The sequence below is a fragment of the Dendrobates tinctorius genome, unplaced genomic scaffold (assembly GCF_039654945.1).
Source record: "Dendrobates tinctorius isolate UK_male_01 unplaced genomic scaffold, ASM3965494v1 ptg000098l, whole genome shotgun sequence".
In the NCBI taxonomy this organism is placed as follows: domain Eukaryota; kingdom Metazoa; phylum Chordata; class Amphibia; order Anura; family Dendrobatidae; genus Dendrobates; species Dendrobates tinctorius.
In genome coordinates this window covers 16,063,695-16,086,306 of record NW_027361766.1, presented here as the reverse complement: position 1 = coordinate 16,086,306, position 22,612 = coordinate 16,063,695, and the positions used below count along the sequence as shown (strand labels likewise).

Here is a 22,612-nt window from a genome sequence, read left to right as displayed (position 1 = left end):
CCACGCTTCCGGCATCTTCTGGTCCCAGTAATGATTAGCGAGAAGGGCCGGAGATGAAGTCACTCTTGCGAGAGCGTGACGTCATCAGCGATGTTTCGCACAAAGCATTACTGGGACTGGAAGATGCCGGGAACGTGGTGAGAGGAGGGATAGTGTCCGGGGGCTGTCGGAAGGTGAGTATATCACTATTTTTTATTTTAACAGAGACTCTAGAATACCCGATGCGATAGAATCGGGCCACCATCTAGTATATTATATTCACTCATGTGTGTAAACATTATATTTGAACATGGTATGCAATGATATTTTCGTCTCACATGGAGAATATAAAAGAGCTTGGACAAGGAAATAACATCAGTTTTTTTTTGTTTTTTTTTGTTAATATATATTTGACTTGCAAATCCGCATAAAAAAAGCATGAATTTTCAACTGCGTTTTCTGCCAAGAGGAAGAAGCCGCGCAGATTTTTAAAAGAGCAAATCCGCAACGTGTGCACATTCCCTTAGTCTAGAGCTTTCAGACGAGCTCACTGATGAATAAAGAGAGGTTGTAGAAACTGAACGGTCCAATGATGCTCTGTTGCCAAATTCTTTCTTTAACAAAAATGGACATTCATGGCCTCATTCAGACATCAAGGTTTTTTAACATGCGAGAGAAGATGAGTTATGTCAGTCAGTGATTTTGGTCTGAGCATAATCAGTTTTTCTTGATCATGAAAGTTTCTCTATTCTGTTCCCATCGAAGAGTCTGTGAATTGGACTGCATGCAAATGGCATTCGAGTGTTGTCTGATATTTTATTTTTCTTCCTGCACAAAGCTATATCCAATTTTGATCAGTCGAGTATCTGCAATTTTGCGCAACTCCCTCGTTCTGCAAAAAATCAGACTTGACTGGCTCAATTCGCTATTGTAGATTCAAATGCTATCTGTGTGCTTTCAGACCTAAAACTCGTGGTAGTTTCTAACCTGCGTAAAATTATCAATGTCCATAGTTTTTAAAGTATTTATTAAAACTGTACTTTGAGCTATGTATCAGTAGTCTTCATAGTAATAAGAACATAAAATAATACAGGAAATGGACAACTTTAGGGCACAAATTATTTTTAAAGAAAAGCATTTTTGTTAATTTTGCTATAGTATTTCATTAAAAACTATGGACTGTTCTGGTGTCTACAGCTCGTTTATTCAGCAGTGAGCTTGTCTGAAGGCTCGGGTCTGAAACACTCATAAATTTGCAGAGAATATTCTCCAGGTGAGAAATAAGTAAATCCATCTCCTCCATGGCCTGACTTGGTGTATATCAGATTACACTGGAATGACATCAGAGTGCAGTCCGATGTTACTCTTGTGCCCATAGGCTTGCATGGGTGCGAGTGAGCCGAGTCTCGGAAGTACTCACAGCATGCCGCAATCATTTTTTCATGCCGATTCGGCATGAGAAAATCGCAGATCTGAGCTGCCCCATAGTGTAACACTCATCAAGTGCTCAGCCATGTTATATGGTTGGTAATGTGACTCCGGCATTAATTTTTCTAATTTTTCTCTACCATTGTTGGGTGTCAGTTAAGTATTGTACGCATCTTTTTATGGTGTACATACAAATAACTTTGTAACTGTTTTTCTCTTTTTAAATCCTAATGACAACCCAAAACATCCAAATGACTCTGATCAAAAGTTCCCATACCCCATTTCTTGATACCGTGTATTTCCCTTTCTAACATCAATGACTGCTTGAAGTCTTTTGTGGCGGTTGTGGATGAGGTTCTTTATTTTCTCAGATGGTAAAGCTGCACGCAAAAAGCCTCCAGTTCCTGTAAATTCCTGGGCTGTCTAGCATGAACTGCGCACTTGAGATCTCTGCAGATTGGCTCAGTGATATTGAGGTCAGGAGACTGAAATGGCCACTCCAGAACCTTCACTTTGTTCTGCTGCAGCCAATGACAGGTTGACTTGGCACTGTGTGTTTTGGATCGTTATGTTGGCATGTCCAAGTATGTTCCATGCGCAGCTTCAAGGCTGATGATTGCAAATTTGCCTCTAGTATTTGCTGATAACATGCTGCATTCATCTTTCCTTCAAATTTGACAGTTTCTTGTGCCTTTGTAGCTCACACATCTCCAAAACATCAGCGATCCACCTCCATGCTTTACAGTAGGAATGGTGGTCTTTTCATCGGACTAAATTTAGTGGAAAAAAAAATTGAGCCAAAAAACTAACAATTAAAAACTAGTTAGCAACTACTTGCTCTTTTTACCCGTCACTGGCTTAGAGCAGTCATCAACTGCTCCTGCTAGCGATTCTGCTGCTTCACATCAACATAGCAGCTCCTCTTCCAGGTCACTCTGTTGCAGAAGTCTGTAACCATTCTTGCCTGCAGAGATCTGTGCTGAGCAGAATAGGCAGTTAGCAACCACCTGCCTGTTAGTTCTGCGGCCCATTAATAAGAAAAAAACAGTCCTGGATAACCCTTTAAGAACAATTCTAAGCTACTACAGCAGTCTTCAGAATCGGGGTAGATTTTTTTTTTTTTTTTATTTATTTATTTTTTTTTCCCTTGCTTGTCAACTATTTGCGGTCCGTATGCAACCTTTTTTTCATTTTTTTCACTTGCTGCAGCTATTAATTCTTTACAGGACTATTTTCTATGCCCTATCACAGAATTGCAGTCTATCTGTAAAAATCGGATGCATTGTGCTTACATATGGCATCTGCCTTTTTCCTTTTTTTTTTTTTTTTGTTCTGCTTTTTTGGATCTGTAGTCTTGAATGGAAGAGACTCATCTGATTTATGGAATAAACTAGTGTGTGATGTGTTTCCCCCCCCCCCACTGGCAGCACTTGAGTGTGAGTGTTACACTAGAATTTTGATGTATTGCTTTGCTTCTAAGTCTCTCTTCTCTGTTTTCTCCAGGTCACACAGTCAATACCAACAAGGCATGACCTTCACTGTCAGACCAGGTACCAGACAACCAATTTCTCAAATGTATCAGGGTGGCTACTTGTGAGATGCTCCTTATTGAACGTCTAGTACCTGCCATCTTGCCTACAAACTGTGTCATAAAGCTGCATATAAGTTGTGTTACACCATAGTACAGGAAACTAACTTGTAAATTGTATGAAATGTGCTTTTTTTTTTTATTTTGTGGCTTAACATTATTTCACAATGGAGAATACGCGTAAGGGTGCCCGCAGTATAACTATATTAAGGCTTTATTTGCGGACAAAGCAGACTATGCTGCTAAAATATCCCTACTAAACTGGATGTGGCTTTTGTTTCCAGTGTTTGATTGAGGCTCTAAAAAAAATTATATAATATAATATTTTGTGTATTTTTTAAATATTTTAAATGTTTGTTGTCTTTTATTTTATATATTAAAGGGATAATCATGTTCCACTTACTCTGTCACCAAGCGGTGACAGAACAGGTGACCCCACATCTACTGAAACCTGCTGGGACACTTGCACGATCGGCTCCTGTCACATTCATCAGAAGGACGTACATGTCCTGGCAGGTGTCGGCAGATGTGGAGTTGCCTCGCTCGTCTTTTGGTGCAGAAGAAAGTGGAGCATCAGCGGGAATATACCTATGTTATGTGCCTTTGTCTTTATTTCTGTAATATTTGGCATGTATGCTTAGCCTTGTTTTATTAATGTATACATATCTATTAAAAAGAGTATAACGTTGATGTATATATGCTTGAGAGGAGAGGGAAATCCTGTGAGGACCCGGCAAAAAGCACCTTTGTTTGTATATTAAATGTATATTTATATATATATACAGTATGTATGTGTTTTGTCCTTTTTATGTACCCTCATTTATTTGTATTATATAGTGTTACAAGTTAAAAAAAAAAAGTCTCTGGATTTGCTTTTAAGGAAGATGCATAAAGCTTTTGCATGCGATTTCCTCAATGTTATTTTCAGCAATAAACTATTTTATGTAAAATGTTTTCATTTTCTATGACTTTACACTTATTTTCTATGTGCTGCTTGTGATGGTCTCTTCAACAGTAGGCTAGAGACAATTGGTTGAAATTTAAGGGCCTCAAGGTAGTAAAGCCTAATTTAAAAGTGCTTTTCCAATTTGGCAACAGCTGCTGAAATAATTGTTATCCCACTACTCTTGTACTTTCTTTGAATGAATCAATGCTAACCCTCCAGTGCTGGTCCCTATCTTTGTTTGCATGCTTTCTGCTAGGGTGGGTTGAAAGAAACGGTGTGTGTGTGGGGGGTGTTCTTTAAACACACAGTTGCGGTCTAAAGCCTCCGTCACACATAGCGATCTCGCTAGCGAGATCGCTGCTGAGTCACAAGTTTTGTGACGCAACAGCGATCTCACCAGCGAGATCGCTGTGTGTGACACTGACCAGCGATCGGCCCCCCCTGGCGGTTATCGCTGATCGTCCTGGAATAGCCAGGACATTTTTTTTTTTTTGATCGTTGGTCTCCCGCTGGCCAGCACACATCGCTGCGTGTGACAGGCAGCAGATCAGCGTGCTGGTAACTAAGGTAAATGCAGGGTTTCTAAGCACCGTGCGCTGCTTAAAAACCTGGTGTACCTTAGTTACCAGCTCCCTGCATCAGCACACTGGTAACTAACGTACACAGCGATGCTGCGCGCTCTGCGTCGCTGGTGAAGTTGCCTGTTTGACAGCTCACCAGCCATCATGTAGCGACTCGCCAGCGATCCTGACAAGTTGATATCATTGTCGGGATCGCTGGTGAGTTGCTGTGTGTGACGGGGCCCTAACTGCTTTCTCCAGGTAAAGGGACAAAACAAAAATGGTCTACTAGATCCAAAGAATGCTGTTCCTGCAAAAATGACTTTGCGACTTTAAATCAACACTCAAGCCATGTAAGCATGGCCCAAGCTTGAGGATTTAATCTGGCATGGTGAGCTGCCATAATATTGATTGCCAAATATGATTGTCCAACAAAAAACAAACCTACAGAGAAAAGAACAAAAACACCTAAGTAAAATCAAATAACTTTCATTATGTTACAAAAAAGACATGCCGTAAATATAAAAGTGGAGCGTGTACACAGATACTATGTCACTCGAGTAACCCAATACATAAGGGTTAATGCCAAGATTCAATATATGTCCAGTTAAAGTGATACAAAAAAAATCAAATAGGATGGTGATATGAAGCTTATAGCCTAATCTGATTGCAATATTTAACCCCTTCCTAACATGCGCCGTACATATACTGCTCTCGAGAAGCTGCATTCCTGCAAACAGAAGTATATGTACAACACTGCCTTACGTTGAGCGCAACGGTGATCAGGTGCAGGTGTCGGCTCTGAGAGAGCTGACACCCCGCAGCAATGCCCACGATCAGTGCTAGCACCGATTACAGGCATTTAACCCCTCTGATGCCGCTGTCAGACAGTGACATAGAGGAGCATCGCGCAGGGGTGGGACTCCCTGGATGCTTTCATCAGGACAACGCGATCGTATCACGCTGTCCTGATGGTATCCATGGAGACTCCTGGCCGCAAGATGACCACAGGATCCTTCAAGTAAGGTGGTGTGTCCATGCCTGCTCAGAGCAGGACATGAGACGCCTCCTTTCCCGCCTGTCATATGCTTATGTGAAGATTAAGTTTAAAAATATTTCTATAAAAATCCCTAAATATAGAACAAAAAAGAAAAATATTTTTCCAATAAATACATTTATTTAGGTAAATAAAAAAGCAAAGTTCACATTTGGTATCGCCATGTCTGTAACGACCCACTCTATAAAACTGTCCTGCTAGTTAACGCCTTCGGTGAACACCGTAAAAAATGGGGCAAAAAACAATGCTTTATCATACCGCCGAATAAAAAGTGCAATAAAACGCTATCAAGAAGACTAATGTAAATAAAAATCATACCACTGAAAACGTAATTTTGTCTCATAAAAAACAACCTGCCATAAAGCTCCATCAGCAGAAAGATAGTTAGGCTGGTTTCACATTTGCGTTTTTTAGCGCTGGAAAAAAACGCACACCTGCGCATGCGTTTTTTCCCCTATATTTAACATGGGTGCGCATACCTGCGCGCTGGTAAGCGCATGTATGCGATTTTCATGCGCTGCGTTTTTTTGGGGTGTGCGTTGGGATTTTCCAGACGCAGCATGTTGCATTTTTTGGCCCTGCAAAAAAGCGCATGCGCACGTTTTGCGCTAAAAATGGCCATTATAGCCTATGGATGCGCATATGTGCGCACTGGCATGCTCATGTATGCTTTTTTTGCATATGCGTTTTTTTTTTTAAACCATGGAATTTAGGGGTTTGGGTTAGAGTTAGGGTTAGTTAAGGGGGTTTAGGGTTAGGGTTATGGTCAGGGTTAGGGTTGGGGTTTGGGTCAGGGTTAGGGTTAAGTATGGTTTTGTTAAGGATTAGGGTCATGGTTAGGGTCAGGATTAGGGTTAAGTATGGTTTTGTTAAGGGTTAGGGTCAGGGTTAGGGTCAGGGTTAGGGTCAGGATTAGGGTTAAGTATGGTTTTGTTAAGGATTAGGGTCATGGTTAGGGTCAGGATTAGGGTTAAGTATGGTTTTGTTAAGGGTTAGGGTCAGGGTTAGGGTCAGGGTTAGGGTCAGGGTTAGGGTTAAGTATGGTTTTGTTAAGGATTAGGGTCAGGGTCAGGATTAGGGTTAAGTATGGTTTTGTTAAGGGTTAGGGTCAGGGTTAGGGTCAGGGTTAGGGTTAAGTATGGTTTTGTTAAGGGTTAGGGTCAGGGTTAGGGTTAGTTAGGGTTTAGGGTTTGGGTTAGGGTTAAGTATGATTTGGTTAAGGGTTAGGGTTAGGGTCAGGGTTAGGGTCAGGGTTAGGGTTAGTAAAGTCATGGTTTGGGTAGTGTGAGGGGCCACCTAAAAATGTTGGAAAAAAACGCAAACGCGGTAAAAACGCATACAAACGCATAAAAACGCTGCGTTTTTTTCATGCATGCTCATAAAAATGCTTGAAAAAAACGCAGCAGTTGTATGCTTATGTATGCGTTTTTTCAATGCGTTTTTTTGCGGGAAAAACGCGCTGCAAAAAAAAGCAAGTGTGAAACTAGCCTTATAGCTCTCAAAAAAAGCGGCGCAAAAATTTAATTTAAATTTTTTTCTATAAAATAGTTTTCATAGTTTAAATGCCAAAACATAAAAAAATATAAATGTGGTATTGCAGTAATCATATTGACCCAAAGAATAAACCTGCCTTACCAATTTTACCACACGCAAAACAGCATATAAAAAAACAAACATGCAATTCCTGAATTGCTGGTTTTTGGTCATTCTGTCTCCCAAAAATAGAAAGCTAGTCAGTGACCGAAAATGGTACCAATAAAAACATAAACTCGTCCTGCAAAAAAACAAGCCATCACATGACTGATGGGTGAAATATTGAAAAATTATAGCTCTCTAAATATTGTGATGCAAAAACTAGTTTTCGGAATAAAGTGTCTTTTAGAGTGTGACAGCAGCCAAACAAAAAACCCCCATAAAAATCTGGTATCTATGTAATCGCACCGACCCGAAGAATAAAGTCACCTAATCACTTATACCGCGCAAGGAACGGCGTAAAAAATAAAACCAATTCTTCACATGCTGTTTTTTTTTTTCCATTCATTCTGCCTCCCAAAGATTGCACTAAGACTCAGCGCACCTTTATCCTGCACAATACGCTGGATGCTTACACCGAGGTTTATGTGTAAATCTCTGAAATATGTGATTTGGGCAGAACCCCCAGCGGAAGATTCCCTATGAGGCAGATGGAGGCGCTGTGGACACCATAGGACCTGTGATCCTGCGGTGTCCGTCTTTTTAGAAATCCATAAAAGTGCCGTTGGCCACAGTTTCGGCACTCCTGAAAAGGACAACACTGAACAGAGGCCAGATGGAGTCCACAGTAAGGCTGAGTTCACACGTGGCGTTTTTTTCGCGTTTCCGTGGCGGTTTTAATCGCGCGATTTTGCCGCGAAAACGCGAAAAATAAGCATCCCATGCATTCCTATGGGATTCCGCAATGCTGTGCTAATGCTGCGGTTCTTACTGCGGTGGAATCGCTTCGTGGTAAAAAACGCAGCATGCTCATTAATTTGCGGAATCGCGGTGATCCCGCATCCATAGGAATGCATTGTTCCGCTTACTTCCCGCATGTGGCTGTGCACACCATGCGGAAAGTAAGCAGAACAATTGCGGATGGTACCCACTGTCCGGAGGAGAGGAGACTGTCCTCCGGGCTTTGGGTACCATATCCCTGTAAAAAAAAAAAAAAAAAAAGAATTTAAAAATTAAAAAATATTGTTATTCTCACCCTCCGACGTCCCGCGCAGCCTTCCTGCTTCTCTCCACGCTCCCGTTCCCAGTAATCCTTTGCGAAAATGCCCGCGATGGCGTCCGTTCTCGCGGGATCGCGAAGTCGTCGCGGTCATTCGCGCGACGTCATCGCGATCCCGCGAGAACGGACGTCATCGCGGGCATTTTCGCAAAGGATTACTGGGAACGGATGCGTGGGACGTCGGAGGGTAAGAATAAAACCATTTCTCCCTCACCCATGACAGCACCACGGAGAGAGGGGGTCCGCCCATCAAGGACAGGAACCTACAGACAAAAGAGCGGCACCTCTCCTCCGCCCCCAGTTGGGTTCCTGTCCTTGACGGGTGAACCACGGCAGCAGGAGCTCAGCGCTTACCGGAAGGTGAAGATCCGGGACCGTCCCGTCCGCGGTCAGACAGCGGGGAGGCCCCTGTCGCGGCGGGGTCGGTTGCCGAAGCTGCCACCGCTGCAGCTGAGGGGCTGTCCAGGGTGAGCAGGCGGGGAGGACCGGGCCGCCGCTCCGGGAGGAGTAGGGGCCGGGGGACGCCGGTATAGGGACAGCGCCGGGTACAGAGGTGTACCAAGATGGCGCTGCCCCGGAAGTAGAAGGAGAAACTTCCGGGTCCCCGCGGTCGGCACATGCGCAGTGCGCACTCCCCGGGGGAGGCAGCGGTGCAGGCCGGGAAGACAGGTGACGCCAGGGCGGCTTATTCAAACTTGGAACGCTGAAGCAGCCTCAGGGCTGGAAGCGTTCAGGCCCGATGGATAGCGACCAGCATGAGGAGCTACAGCAGCCTAAGCAGCACCAGCACCGCCAAAAGGATAAAGACGGACGGGGGAGCCGGTCCAGTAGCCACTCCACGCAGCATTCAACTGCAAGGAGCAAGTCACCTGCCGTTGATCGCCCAGTGAGGGATTTGGATCCACTTCCAGAACCGGTACCTGCAACCGCGCATGGGGGGTAAGTGGATCTTCGTGAATGTTCCCCATTGTAATAGACTTCTTTCCCTTATAAGGGAAAGAAGAAAGAAAAAACCAAGAACAGGGAATGCCCCACCTGTAGGAAACCATTACCAACGCCCTGGGAGAAAAAATTGTGTGACTCCTGTATTTAGGAGGTCCTCGGCGATGAAACCCCGGATCATGCCGCAGACCTAAGGGCGGTAATCCGCGCAGAAATTCAGAGTGCCCTTTCATCCAATAAACGGGAAAGGAAGGAAGGGGGACGTGGTAATAGAGTCCCAATCAGAGAGCTTATCGTCAGGGGAAGTCACCTCCCATACTGTAAATACCGACTCGTCATCCTCCGAAGAGGAGACGGAAGGTCGTCATTGTTTCCCCCTGGACGAAGTGGATGCCTTAGTAAAGGCGGTAAGATCCACTATGGGGGGTGGAAGACCCCCGGACTGATAGATCAGTCCAGGACATTATGTTCGGAGGACTGGGTCAAAAGAAACGGAGGGTATTTCCGTTAAATAAGAACGTCCAAGGCCTCATAGATAAAGAATGGGAAAAACCGGATAGGAAAAACTCTACGGTTCCTTCCATCAAAAGCAAGTACCCATTTGATGAGGAGGCATCCACATCGTGGGATAAGGCCCCCAAACTAGACGTGGCGGTAGCCAAAGCTTCAAGAAGGTTTGCACTCCCCTTTGAAGATATGGGTACCCTGAAAGACCCGTTAGATAAAAAAGCGGATACCCTACTTAAGGGCACCTGGGAATCAGCAGGGGGAAACATCAGGCCGGCGGTAGCGGCAACCTGTACCTCCAGAGCTCTTATGGTATGGATAGACCAATTGGAAAGACAGATAAGGGAAGGGGTTCCCAGAGATAAAATCCTGGAATCCATGCCAATGATAAGAGGGGCTGGCCGACTCTTCGGCTGATTCGATAAGATTGTCATCTAAAACGGCAGCCTTGTCGAATGCAGCTAGAAGAGCTTTATGGTTAAAATGTTGGTCTGGGGATCTCCAGACAAAAATGAAGTTATGCGCCATTCCCTGTGAAGGAAAATTCCTCTTCGGGGAAACCTTGGATGACATCCTCGAAAAGGCAGGTGACAAAAAGAAAGGCTTCCCAAACCTAGGACCAGTGAGCGCCACAGGCTTTAAACGGTCCTTTCGGAACAAAAAGTTCTTTCAGAGGAGACCCCCGAGAGACCAAAAATGGGAAGACAGAAGAAGGGACAGGGGGTTCATCTTCGGTAACTCGTCCCGGGATAAAAAACCCGCCAAGTGACTGTGGGCCCAGGGTGGGAGGGAGACTAAGTTTTTTCCTCCCAGCCTGGGAGAAAATATCCAACAATCCCTGGCTGATAAATCTTGTAAGATCAGGATTAAGGATAAACTTTTATTCTCTCCCGCCGCAAAAATATATAATTACCCCGATAAGGTCGTCAAAAAACGAACAGGACGCCCTCGAAAAGGAGGTCCTGAGTATGTTGGACAAAAAAGTCCTACAGGAGGTTCCCCCACAGGAGAGAGGCAGGGGGTTCTACTCGCCTCTCTTCCTGGTAACCAAACCAGACGGCACCTTCCGCACCATCATAAATTTTAAAAAGACTGAATTGCTATATCAAGAACGAAAAATTCAAGATGGAATCGATCAAATCGACCATCAAAATTCTCTTTCCGCAATGCTTTATGGTGGTCTTAGACCTCAGCGATGCCTACTACCATGTCCCCATTCACAAAGAATCCAGGCAATACCTCAGGCTAGCAGTCTCGATAGCAGGAGAAATAAGAGAATTCCAATACAAGGCCCTGCCATTTGGGATCTCAGTGGCTCCACGGGTCTTTACGAAATTGGTGGCAGAGATGATGGCTCACATAAGAGAACAGGATGTTCTGATAGTGCCTTATTTGGACGACTTTTTAATAGCGAGCAACTCAGGCCAGAAATGCACAGAACAGAGGGACAGAGTGATGAGCACTCTAAAAAACCTCGGGTGGCTTCTGAACCTGAAAAAGTCAAGGCTGGAACCAAGGAGAGTCCAGGAGTTCCTAGGCCTGACACTGGATTCAAACATCCAAGTGTGTTACTTGCCAGATCACAAAAGGGACAGAATTATTCATATGGTACAAAAAGCGAGGCAAAACCCTTCAATGACACTAAGACGAGCAATGTCCCTGTTAGGGTCCCTCTCTGCATGCTTGCCGGCGGTCCAGTGGGCACAAATACACATGAGGGATCTGCAGTGGGATATCCTGACCAACCAGCGGGCCTTGGGAGACTACTTGGAACATCATATTACGCTAGTTTCAAAAACTATTCATTCCCTAGCCTGGTGGGAGGACAAAAACAACTTGTCCAAAGGGATCCCCTGGGAGGCCAAGATCACACATGTAATTACCACCGACGCCAGTCCTGTGGGATGGGGAGCACACATGGGCATCAGTGTGGCTCAAGGGGGATGGAGAAGTCAAGAACTAAAAGCCTCCTCGAATCAAAAAGAACTGCTAGCAGTAAATTATGCCTTGAGTCACTTTTTGCCAGCATTAAAGGGCCATCATGTCCGGATATTCTCGGACAACCGAGTAACAGGGGCCTATATAAACCACCAGGGGGGAACCAGGTCCAGAACGCTAATGGAGGCATCCTCCGAGATATTCGGGTTAGCCAAGGAAAACTTACTGTCCCTATCGGCGCTACACATACGGGGAGTAGAGAACCAGACAGCAGACTTTCTGAGCCGTACCCAACTACATCAAGGGGAGTGGGCTCTAAATCAGTCCGTTTTTCAGAAGATTGTGGAAATGTGGGGAACCCCAGACATAGACTTATTTGCAGACCACAAAAACAAAAAAGTGGAAGCATTCTGTTCTCTAAATCCCAAGGGGAATCCTCAGACCCTGGATGCATTTATGCTCCCATGGACACGGGGACTACTGTATGCCTTCCCACCGACCATTCTCCTCCCGGCGGTGATAAGGAAAGTCAGGGAAGAGGGGGCTCGGGTAATACTTATAGCCCCTTTCTGGCCAAAAAGAACATGGTTTTCATGGCTCAGAATAATGTCAGTAACCGACCACTGGGTTCTACCAGATCTCCCCGACCTATCGCAGGGTCCTGTGCTACACCCCCAAGCAGTGAACCTCCATTTAACAGCATGGAATTTGAAAGGTCACTGGTGAGGGGGAAAGGATTTTCAGAAAATCTAATTTCCACGTTACAAAAAAGTAGAAAACCAATTACAATCAAAGCCTATGGTAGAACCTGGAGGAAATTCCTATCCAGTTCGGGGGCAAAGGTTCAGGATGGAATACAAATGGATAAAATCCTGGAATTCCTCCAAAGGGGGTTAGAACAGGGACTAGCGACTAACACACTTGAGGGTACAGGTAGCGGCCCTAGGCGCCCTCTATAATCAGGAGGTGGCGAGCGACCCTTGGGTATCACGGTTTATGAGGGCCGCAGCCAGGTCTAGACCAATAGCTACTCAGAAAGTACCATCATGGGATCTGAACTTAGTGTTGTCAGCCCTAACAGGACCCCCATTCGAGCCTATCCAGTCAGCTCCACTAAAGACCCTATCATTAAAAACGATACTGCTAGTGGCCCTAACATCGGCTCGCAGAGTGAGTGACATTCAAGCCTTACCGGCATTACCCCCATTCATTAAAATTATGGAGGATAGAATTATATTGAAACCTGACCCTGCATATTTGCCCAAGGTAGCAACACAATTCCATAGATCACAGGAGGTAGTCCTTCCTTCCTTCTGCCCAAACCCTACGAATAGTGGAGAGGAGAAATTTCACACATTAGATGTGAAGAGGTGCTTAGTGCACTACCTAGAGGCCACCAAGGGATGTAGGAAGGAAGGATCTCTCTTTGTGTGTTTCCAGGGACCTCGTAAGGGGCTTGGGGCATCCAAAAGTACCCTGGCAAGATGGATAAGGGATGCGATTGCCCTGGCATACTCATGCAGCGGGAATACCATCCCGGAGGGTCTAAAAGCCCACTCTATGAGAGCAATGGCGACCTCATGGGCAGAAAGATCAGAGGTATCAATAGAACAGATCTGTAAGGCGGCCACCTCGTCAACACCTTCTACCTTTTTCAAACACTATCGCCTAGATCTAGCCTCTGCGTCTGACCTGACCTTCGGGAGAAGGGTCCTTCAGGCGGTGGTCCCTCCCTAAGCTACCAATCTCTGAAATTCTCTCCGTGGTGCTGTCATGGGTGAGGGAGAATAGCTTAGTTACTCACCGATAACGGTGTTTCTCGGAACCCATGACAGCACCCGCTTAATTCCCCCCCTTTTTTCACGTGTGCGGTGAGCACGATTTAATGTGTGTAGAGTGTTCTTAGACACGAGGCTTCTCTATAAGTATACAAATTATAATGTTATGTATATACTTTTGTTGTTAACTAACCGGGAGACCCTCTGATGCTCTGTAACCAACTGGGGGCGGAGGAGAGGTGCCGCTCTTTTGTCTGTAGGTTCCTGTCCTTGATGGGCGGACCCCCTCTCTCCGTGGTGCTGTCATGGGTTCCGAAAAACACCGTTATCGGTGAGTAACTAAGCTATTTTTATTTTTTTTTTGCATTTTATCTTTTACTACTGATGCTGCATAGGCGGCCTCAGTGGTAAAAAGTTGGTCACACTCGTCAAACACTATGTTTGACGAGTGTGACCAACCTGTCAATCAGTTCTCCAAGCGATGCTACAGATCGCTTGGAAAACGCTAGCATTTTGCAAGCTAAATACGCTTGCAAAATGCTAGTTTTTCCGCGGGAAAATCGCGGGAATTTAAAATCCGATTTTCCCGCGGACTGGAATTCCGGAATTCTCGCGGTAATTTCTGCGAGAGTTCCGGTACGTGTGCACTTAGCCTAACTCTACTGCCTCTTTAGTGATTGGATCCATCAGGGGTCTTTCTGTCACGTCACTCGGAGATTTAGATGGAAACCCCAAAGTAAGTGCTCAGCGTAGAGCGCCAGATACTCAAGTACTACTACTTCGGTCTGTCATCTGCTAATGGAAATTTAGTGGGCTTCCACATTACTGGTAGCCCAAAGGCTTTCAAAATGAAATGGCTCCTTGCCCCCAAAAGAAACTAAGCAAAATCTCCGCTCCCAAATCCAAATGCCTCCCCTCCCTTTTGAGTCCCAGTGTGTCTAAACAACATTTAGCGCCCACATGTTTGGCATTTCTGTAGTGATGAGAGCTCGCCTAATTTACAGGTGCGTGTCCCAGAAGCATGAGCTGGGCATAATGTAGTGGTCGCTCCAGCTTGCAACTTTCACTCGGCAACATCCACTGCTGCTGGTTTCTGGAAAAACAGCCATGGAGTCAAAATCGTCACTACATCTGTAGATAAATTTCCAAAAGGTTATAATTTCCAAAACTGAGTCATTTGAGGAGGAATTCTACTTTCTTAGCACTTGGGGGCTCTGTATATGGAATCCGCAAACTATTCTAGTAACATCTGCACTCCAGGAGGCAAATAGAGCTCCGTCCCTCCCGAGTCACTCTGTATGGCTAAGCAGTACTGTACATCCACATTTGGAAATTGTGGGACAAATTTTGGTGCCATTTTTACCCATTTCCCTGTATGAAAATGTAAAACTTTGGGCTAACGCACAATATTGGTGGTAAAAATGTAAATTATTTTTTCTTCACTGCCCAATGGTATAAAAGTCTGTGACACACATGTGGTGTAAATTTATAACAACTGCACCCCTAGACGAATTCATTGAGGTTTAATTGGTAAAATGAGGTCACTTATGGGGGTTTCTGCTGTCCTGGCACCTCAGGGGCTCTGCCAATGTAACATGGCACACTCAAAAAAAAAAAGTGCAGCAGAATCTGCACTGTAATATGGCATTACTTCCCTTCTGAGCTTTGTGCTGTGCCTTAAAAAGTAGTTTTTGACCACGTATGGGGTATCTGCATGCTCAGGAGAAATTGCACAACAAATTTTGGGGTCAGTTTTCTCCTGTTAACCCTTGCAAAAATGTATCTGAGAGATGTGTTTTGTTTTTTTTTACAGCTCTACATTATCTGCTGTGAAGCAACTGTGGGGTCAAGGTGCTCAATATACATCTAGATAAGTTCTTTAAGGGGTTCAGTTTCCAAAATAGGGTCATTTGTGGGAGGTTTCCACTGTTTCATCAAATCAGAGGCTCATCAAAAGTGACAGGGCGTCCGCTAATTATTCCAGCAAATTTTACATTCAAAAAGTGAAAAGGCGCTCCTTCCCTTCCGAGCCCTGCCATGCACCCAAACAGTAGATTTCCCCACATAGGGGGTATCAGCATGCTCAAGAGAAATTGCACAACAAATTGTATGGAACAATTTCTCCTGTTACCCTTGTGAAAGTAGCAAAAAATTAGGTCTAAAGGAAAATTTTTGTGAAAGAAAAGTAAATGTTTTTTTCTTCCACATTCCATTAATTCCTGTGAAGCACCTGAAGGGTTAATAAACTTCTTGAATGTGGTTTTGAGCACCTTGAGGGGTGCAGTTTTTAGAATGGTGTCACTTTGGGAATTTTCTGTCATATAAGCCCCTCAAAGTCAGTTCAAATCTGAGGTGGTCCATAAAAATGATTTTGCAAATTTTGTTGTAAAAATGATAAATTGTTGGTCTTTTCGTCAAATTTCATTTTTTTTCCCACAAATAAATGCAAGTCATGTCAAATAAATGTTATCATGCTCATGAAGTACAATATGTCACTAGAAAACATTCATCGAATCAGTGGGATCCATTGAAACGTTCCAGAGTTGTTATAAAATGGCAGTGGTCAGAATTGTAAAAATTTGCCTGGTCAGGAAGGTGAAAACAGGCTTTGCGGTGAAGGGATTAAAAAAATGTATAAAGATTAAGGCCGTGTTGTCCATCAAAGTGATGCGCCTCATATACCAGTTATTGTAATTTCCCATGCTCTTACACTGATACTATTTGCGAACTTTTTGAAAAGTGATCTTGGCCGTCAACTTTTCTGGACCCCTGTGTGTTACAGGTATACTGTACATCTGTGCTTGAGATGTCATGAAGCGTGTATTGTGATGTTTTGTTTTTTTTTAATTATCTGCAGTATTAAGTTCCTATGAAATGGAGAATTTATAAATATTGAGACAGTACATGAAATGAACATAAACTTATGGAATACCTGTGTATTGGTGATTTCCAGCCTTTGTTTTAGCACTAAAGAGCCTGAAGTTGTTTTTTGATTTTATTTTTTTAATTATATTTGTTGCTGTGACAGACTTGCAGTAGTTTTTCTAAAACTTTTTTACAGTTACTTTAGTAAAAAAAAAAGTTACTTTACAGACCATCATAGGTTTATTGCCTTCATTACTCATTTAGTGATTTACTGTCCCCTTAATACCCACTTGATATGTATTGCCTCTTTGGGCTAAACAAGCAATGAATGATACAGAAAGATTGCTAAATGTGGCAAATAGACACAATTCAATGCCATTACTGTGCATAAAAATCCTTATTATACACTGCTACCTTATACTGAAGGAGTTAAAGGGGTTGCCAGGTCCAAATCAATAAGCCTACAGTCACTGTAAGCTCACTGTAGACTTATGAATCCCCCCACTCTGTGCTGTGGGCATTTGCCAATTTCTGAGCCGGGACGGTATGTATATGTTATTAGTTTTCCCGGTCAGATCCCGTCCATTGGGCGTGGCCTGGCTCCATACAAGTGTATGGCGTGAGGCCACTCCCGTTGGACGGACTTCGGCAGGGAGTATGTATAACACATATATATCCTCCGATCCCGGCTCAGAAACTGGCGAATGCCCACAGCGCATGGTGGTGGGGTCACTTATTGATTTGTACCTGGCTACGACTTTAACATCCCATATAATCTCTTTAATTTGCATAACTGTATCACTATAGATTTTTTTTTTTTTTTACTGCACACAAATGACCAGTGAGGTTTTTTTTTTGCAGCAGTTATTAATTTACAAGATTATTTACAATTTTTGATGCTAAATTGTTATGCATCAATAAAAAAAAGATTGCTGTACCCGATGTTCCACATGGTATCTTTTATTTTCTTCACACTCATAGACTTGAATAGACGAGTCTGACCCGACTTATGGAAGAAACTAGTGCATGCTACCATTTTGTTCACATGCAGAGTCAATCATCTGCACTTCCTCATTGAATAACCCAGGTCCTAGTGCTGTCTTTTCACGGACAGCATTCCGGCTGAAAATACAGTGGTGTTAACCTAGTCTAACGGCTATAGTTAACACTTTCCTTTCCAGTGCAGCCACCTCTCATTGTGGATTTGCTAAAGAGAGAGCCTATTTGCATGATCTTGTGTCCTGCCACCTGATCCAGATCAGTGTGATCACGCCTAAGCACTCATCTGTATCACTACTTAGGCTATGATTCCAATCTGTGAACAGAGCATGCATGGCTCATCCATAGGCCAGAAAAAAAATTCTCATTGCTTCATAAAACAGAATTCGAAAACTTTTTTTGTTGCCCATTTTATATGGGTTTTCGATAGACTTGAGTAACTTTTTTTTCGTGTGCTTTTTCTTCAGTCAGCAGGGTTGCATGTCTTGGAATTCAGGCATGGAGACAGTAAACAGTACTGTTTTGTATATACAATATAAAGTTATGGATAGGTTCTGACAATTTCCTTTTTCTTCATTGGGCGCTGTTTCTGTCTATCTTTAATTTATGAAAAATAAAATGCAAAGGGAGGCGCAATGAGTGTACCTGTGTTTAAATTAATTCCCTAACTGAATCGACAGGGTGCTCACCTTACAGGGTTGTGCCACCCTTGCACAACCACGGTGTGAACATGAACGGTAGTTGGGGAGCGTGCCCAGAAGGGCACTGTACGTGGCTGTCAGCAACCTCCACTCTCCTGGTCAGTCCATCTCTCACAGGCTTCCGGATGTGAAGTTGAGACCGATCCCAGCCGTAAGTGAACACCAAGGATCCCGGAGCTTCCCAGCAAATGCAGGTTCTCCCACAAGCAACTGCCCTCCAAGCTGCTCCTGCTGCTGATCCTCAGAGAGGAAAATTCAATGTGAAACAACAAAAAAAAGTGGAGCACTAAAGGAGAGGCAGAAAACAGAAAAAGGGTAAAAAACTCAGCTTTTATTCTTCCTCCAATACCCACAACGCGTTTCTACGGTCACAGCTGTCTTCCTCAGGTGGAATTCCACCCGGTTTCTGCCTCTCCTTTAGAGCTCCTATAGACCGCTTTTTTTTTTTGTTGCTTCACACCTTTAATCTATGGCTTTATTTAGGGAATAGCTATCTACTGTACGCCTGTTCTTCCTTATTAATAACTTGATGTAACTGCATTTATTAAGCACAATGTGCATCAGTTGACACATAGCTAATGAATACATTGGGTGTGTGTGTATTTAATAGGCAGAGTGGTTCATTGAAACTTATAATCCAAGTAAGACATGCACCAACATGATAGTGCTTAGTAACTGAAAATGCATTGTATATCACACATCTGCTATTAAGTCAAGAATGTGCACATTTTATGAAAATGACTTGTCAACTTTTTTTTTAACTTCACTTTTGAGGGAATGTCCCTTATTAGAAAACAGTCCGCTTCTCTGTCTCCAGAAACCACATCATGCTTGTCAAAGGGCTTCGTCTGTAATAAAACTCCATTTTCATTGTGAAATGTGCTGCAAAAAAGCACAAACTACAAACCTGAATTAAAAAAAACAAACTACATTCCCAGAAGAAGTCTCATAGTGAACAAACCCCTTTAAGATTGTCAAAAATTAGTACAAGTATTTGTAGAATTAAAGCCAATGTTTTTAAGCATTGATGGATGTACAAACTGGGCTTTTTTTTCTACACTCTCCAATTGAAGATAGTTAATGTATAAAGACAAGAATACATGACAGGTCGCAAACAAGTGCTCCAGAAGCCGGTTCAAATTATATTCTGCTGCAGCACACTATGTCTGTCAAGGTTTATGGATCTACTAAATGGAATATTGTAAAATTGAAGAGCTTCATGCAGGAGTTTGCCAATTTGTGGGTGCGCACCAATCACAACAAAGCGCACCTTTCTTTGATGGGATGCTAACCTTTCCTTTATCAAACCAAAAGCAGCCAAAGGCCTCTATCACACATCCTGATATTTCCAGTCCTGGAAAAGCCAGTACTGGTGCCATCAGTGTTTGTGTATGTCATCCATGTGTACCACATGGGACAAGTTTTGGAAAAGAATGTAGAATAGATATGACATATGTTAGATGTGCAAAAATATAGGTAGATGTCCGTGAGATATATATTGCCTTGCATGTGTAGTTTACTGTGTATGTTTAGCTAATAAGTGAAAAACAAGATGTGGTGGTAGCCCCTATTTTTGATAAGCAGCACAGGTAAAGCAGACACTGCCATTCCTAACCCAGTAATAAAAAAACAAAAACATACAGAAAAAACACTTTACTTGAATAAAGATTCTCACTCCCTTCCAGAAGGAAGAGAAGCTTCATACTCTAGATGTTAAGAGATGTCTTGTTAGAGACCTGTCTGTCATAGAAGAATGGAGGAAAGATAGTTAATTATTTGTGTGCTCCCATGGTAAAGGGCTTAAGATTTAAAAATGCTCAAAAATCTGTGAACTCCCTGGCTGGGAACGCAGCCTCTAGGTAACCTAGATGATGTCACTGCTGCTGTGCTCGCAGCATCTCATTCATCAGTGGTTCTTAGCTTGGAAGGTCGCATCTTGGCACCATCCAGGTTGAAAATTCTTTATCCCCAGACATGCAATACGGTGGGGGACAGAACAAGAGAGGGATAATTTGTTTTTTTTTTTTTATTTATTTTTTTTACAGGAGACTGCTTCAATGGAATGAGCGTTAGGTGAGTATAACTGTGTTATTTTTAAAAGCAAAGCACTTTTCCATTTTTATTTTTATTTGTCTATTTACCATACAACTATAAGATTAGTAATGGATAGCTGTCTTAAAGACGCCTCTCCATTACTAATCTGTGGGCTTGATATTGTGGGGAGGAGGACTCCCAGACAGTGAAGGGGCAGGTGCCCAGGGGACCGCCATCAGGGTTCCTGAGGGAACGATGCTGGGAGGACAGTAAAAGAAAAGACTTGACTGAAGTTGTCAGGGGAACAGGGGGCGGGGCAAGCTTAACAGGAGCAGGGGGAACGCTGAAGTGGCAGTTGAGAGAGAGCCAGACAACAGACAAGTGGGGTGAGACAGAGAGGACCGAGGGAGCGAACGTTGTGTTGTGGAGAGACCGACAGGGCCCTGTGAAAGGAAAGCTGCGGACTTACCGACTAGTGACGCGTGAGAGCCTTGCACTGGCGGATGCTCCCCTCATACGAACGCATACAGCCACCCCCGCTGTTTCCCTCCCTGCTGTGACAAGTCCACGACCTCCACTGACCGCTGCGATTAGAGACCATTCCTTTACAGCGGTCAGGACACTGCCCCCCTGCCTTCTCCCTCAGCTGCGGCCCTGTCATCACCGGCCCCAGGGGGCGCCACCTCACTACAGGCGGCAGTAGGGGCCCCCATCTGGTTTGCTAAGGGACCCTGAGCAGAGGTTGGTGAACGGTTATATTTAGTGACTGCGTCATGACTCTGCTGTGAGACGAAAGTCGCAAGGGGACAGCTGTTGCGCCCATCGGCAGTTTCTTCAGGGCCTGTTGCGCCCCACCATCATCGTTTCCTTCAGGGCCTGTTGCGCCCCACCATCATCGTTTCTTCAGGGCCTGTTGCGCCCCACCGTCATCGTTTTCTTCAGGGCCTGTTGCGCCCCACCGTCATTGTTTTTTCAAGGGTCTGTCGAGCCCAGTTTCACCCCGGAATATCGAGGCATCAAGGCAGCTGCATCAGCGATCTCTACGCGGCCACGCCTGAGCTCCGGACAGACCCCTGGAAAGATAAGTGTACTATATGAGATAAGGACCTCTCAGTTTGGTCATACATGGCCTATAGCAACCGGGCAAACCGGGTTAGTCGCATGCACCATAAGTGTTGTTGAGTCCCTGCGTGGACTGATTGTTGTTTACATTTGTTGTTAGCTCAATATAGCCCTGCGGCTACAGTTTTATAAAAGTTTATTCCACAAACCACACTGTCTCGTGTCTCGTCACTGCATCCTGCGAACCTGTTAGGACCCTACACTTGGCGTAGTCGGCAGTCTCCGAGCACAGACAGTGGTGCCCCAGATCAGGGTAGAGCTGTAAACTCTACAAATGAGTAGGGTCCCCGTACCAGCATATCATTGGGGGCCATGCTGAACAACCAGCCTAGATTTTCCGGCTCGAATACTATGTTATGGAGCTGGACAGAGCGGATGCGGGGGCTCTTCCGCATGCGCCCAATGACCCCTGATCTGGAGGCCGAGATGGCGCGGAGGTCAGTGATGTTGAAACCTCTGGGGCACCGTAACACTTTTGAAAAAGTGTTACAGATAGTAGAACAGACCCATGGGGACCCTAATGATGTGGGAGAATTAAGAACCCGTTTGTTTAGTCGGATGCAAGTAGAGGGGGAGACGATCACAGAGTATATAAATGTCCTCCAAGAATGTAGTTGAGGAACCTCAGTGGGTGGAAGAGATGAAGCAAGAGCTGAAAAGTATTAAAGGTGAGTTGGCCGAAGTAAAGAGAAGAACCGAGTCTGGGACGGGACAACCTAGCTTTAACCCTGGCTCCTGGGGATCACGCTCCCCGTGGGGTGGTCAGCCTACACAGGCCCGGTGTTTTGAGTGTGGAGAACCAGGCCACTTTGCCCGAAAGTGTCTGCGGCGTGGGAGATACCCACCCCGGCGGCCATTAAACTAAAGGGCTCCTGGCTGGGGGGACGCCGATCGGAGCCGAAAACCACAACTAGGGGTGGTGGAAGTCCCGAAGATTTGGTAGCAAAATGTCCGGTGATTTGGGCAGAAGTGGAGGGCCGGGCCGTCCGGTGCCTGGTGGACACGGGGTCCCAAGTAACCACTATGCCTGCAACGTACTTTCAACAGAACTTCACAGAAGCAGCCAGGCCTCAGTGGGGGCCCGTGATCAGACTAGTAGCTGCCAACCAACTGCCGGTCCCAGTTGCCGGGGTGGTGTGGGTGCAAGTGACGCTGTGCGGTAAATCCCTTGGTCGCAGAGGGGTGGTACTGACTCAAGGAGAAGCTGATAAGCAACACCCCATCACCCTAGGCATGAATGTTCTACAAGAGTTCGGCAACCTACTGCTCAATGACCCTACACAGATGATTCTGAAGCAGTGGGGTTCTCGCATAGCCCAGGGACAGGTATTCCAACAGCTGGTGCGGGGAGCATGGGTACATCAGGACCGCCAGGAAGGCGAGGCTCTGGGTAAGGTCATCATGCCAGTGACTCCC

General features: G+C 44.6%; 1 protein-coding gene across 1 annotated transcript in view; it reads left to right on the top strand.

The window, feature by feature from the left end:
• The window catches only part of LOC141099074 (uncharacterized), a 71,749-nt gene extending 67,800 nt beyond the window's left edge, over positions 1–3,949 (top strand). The window contains exon 5 of the mRNA XM_073587125.1: positions 2,911–3,949. Within this exon, the coding sequence (XP_073443226.1) occupies positions 2,911–3,004 (94 nt within the window). The 3' untranslated portion in view covers positions 3,005–3,949. The remainder of the gene's footprint in view (positions 1–2,910) is intronic.
• Positions 3,950–22,612: the final 18,663 nt, after the last annotated feature.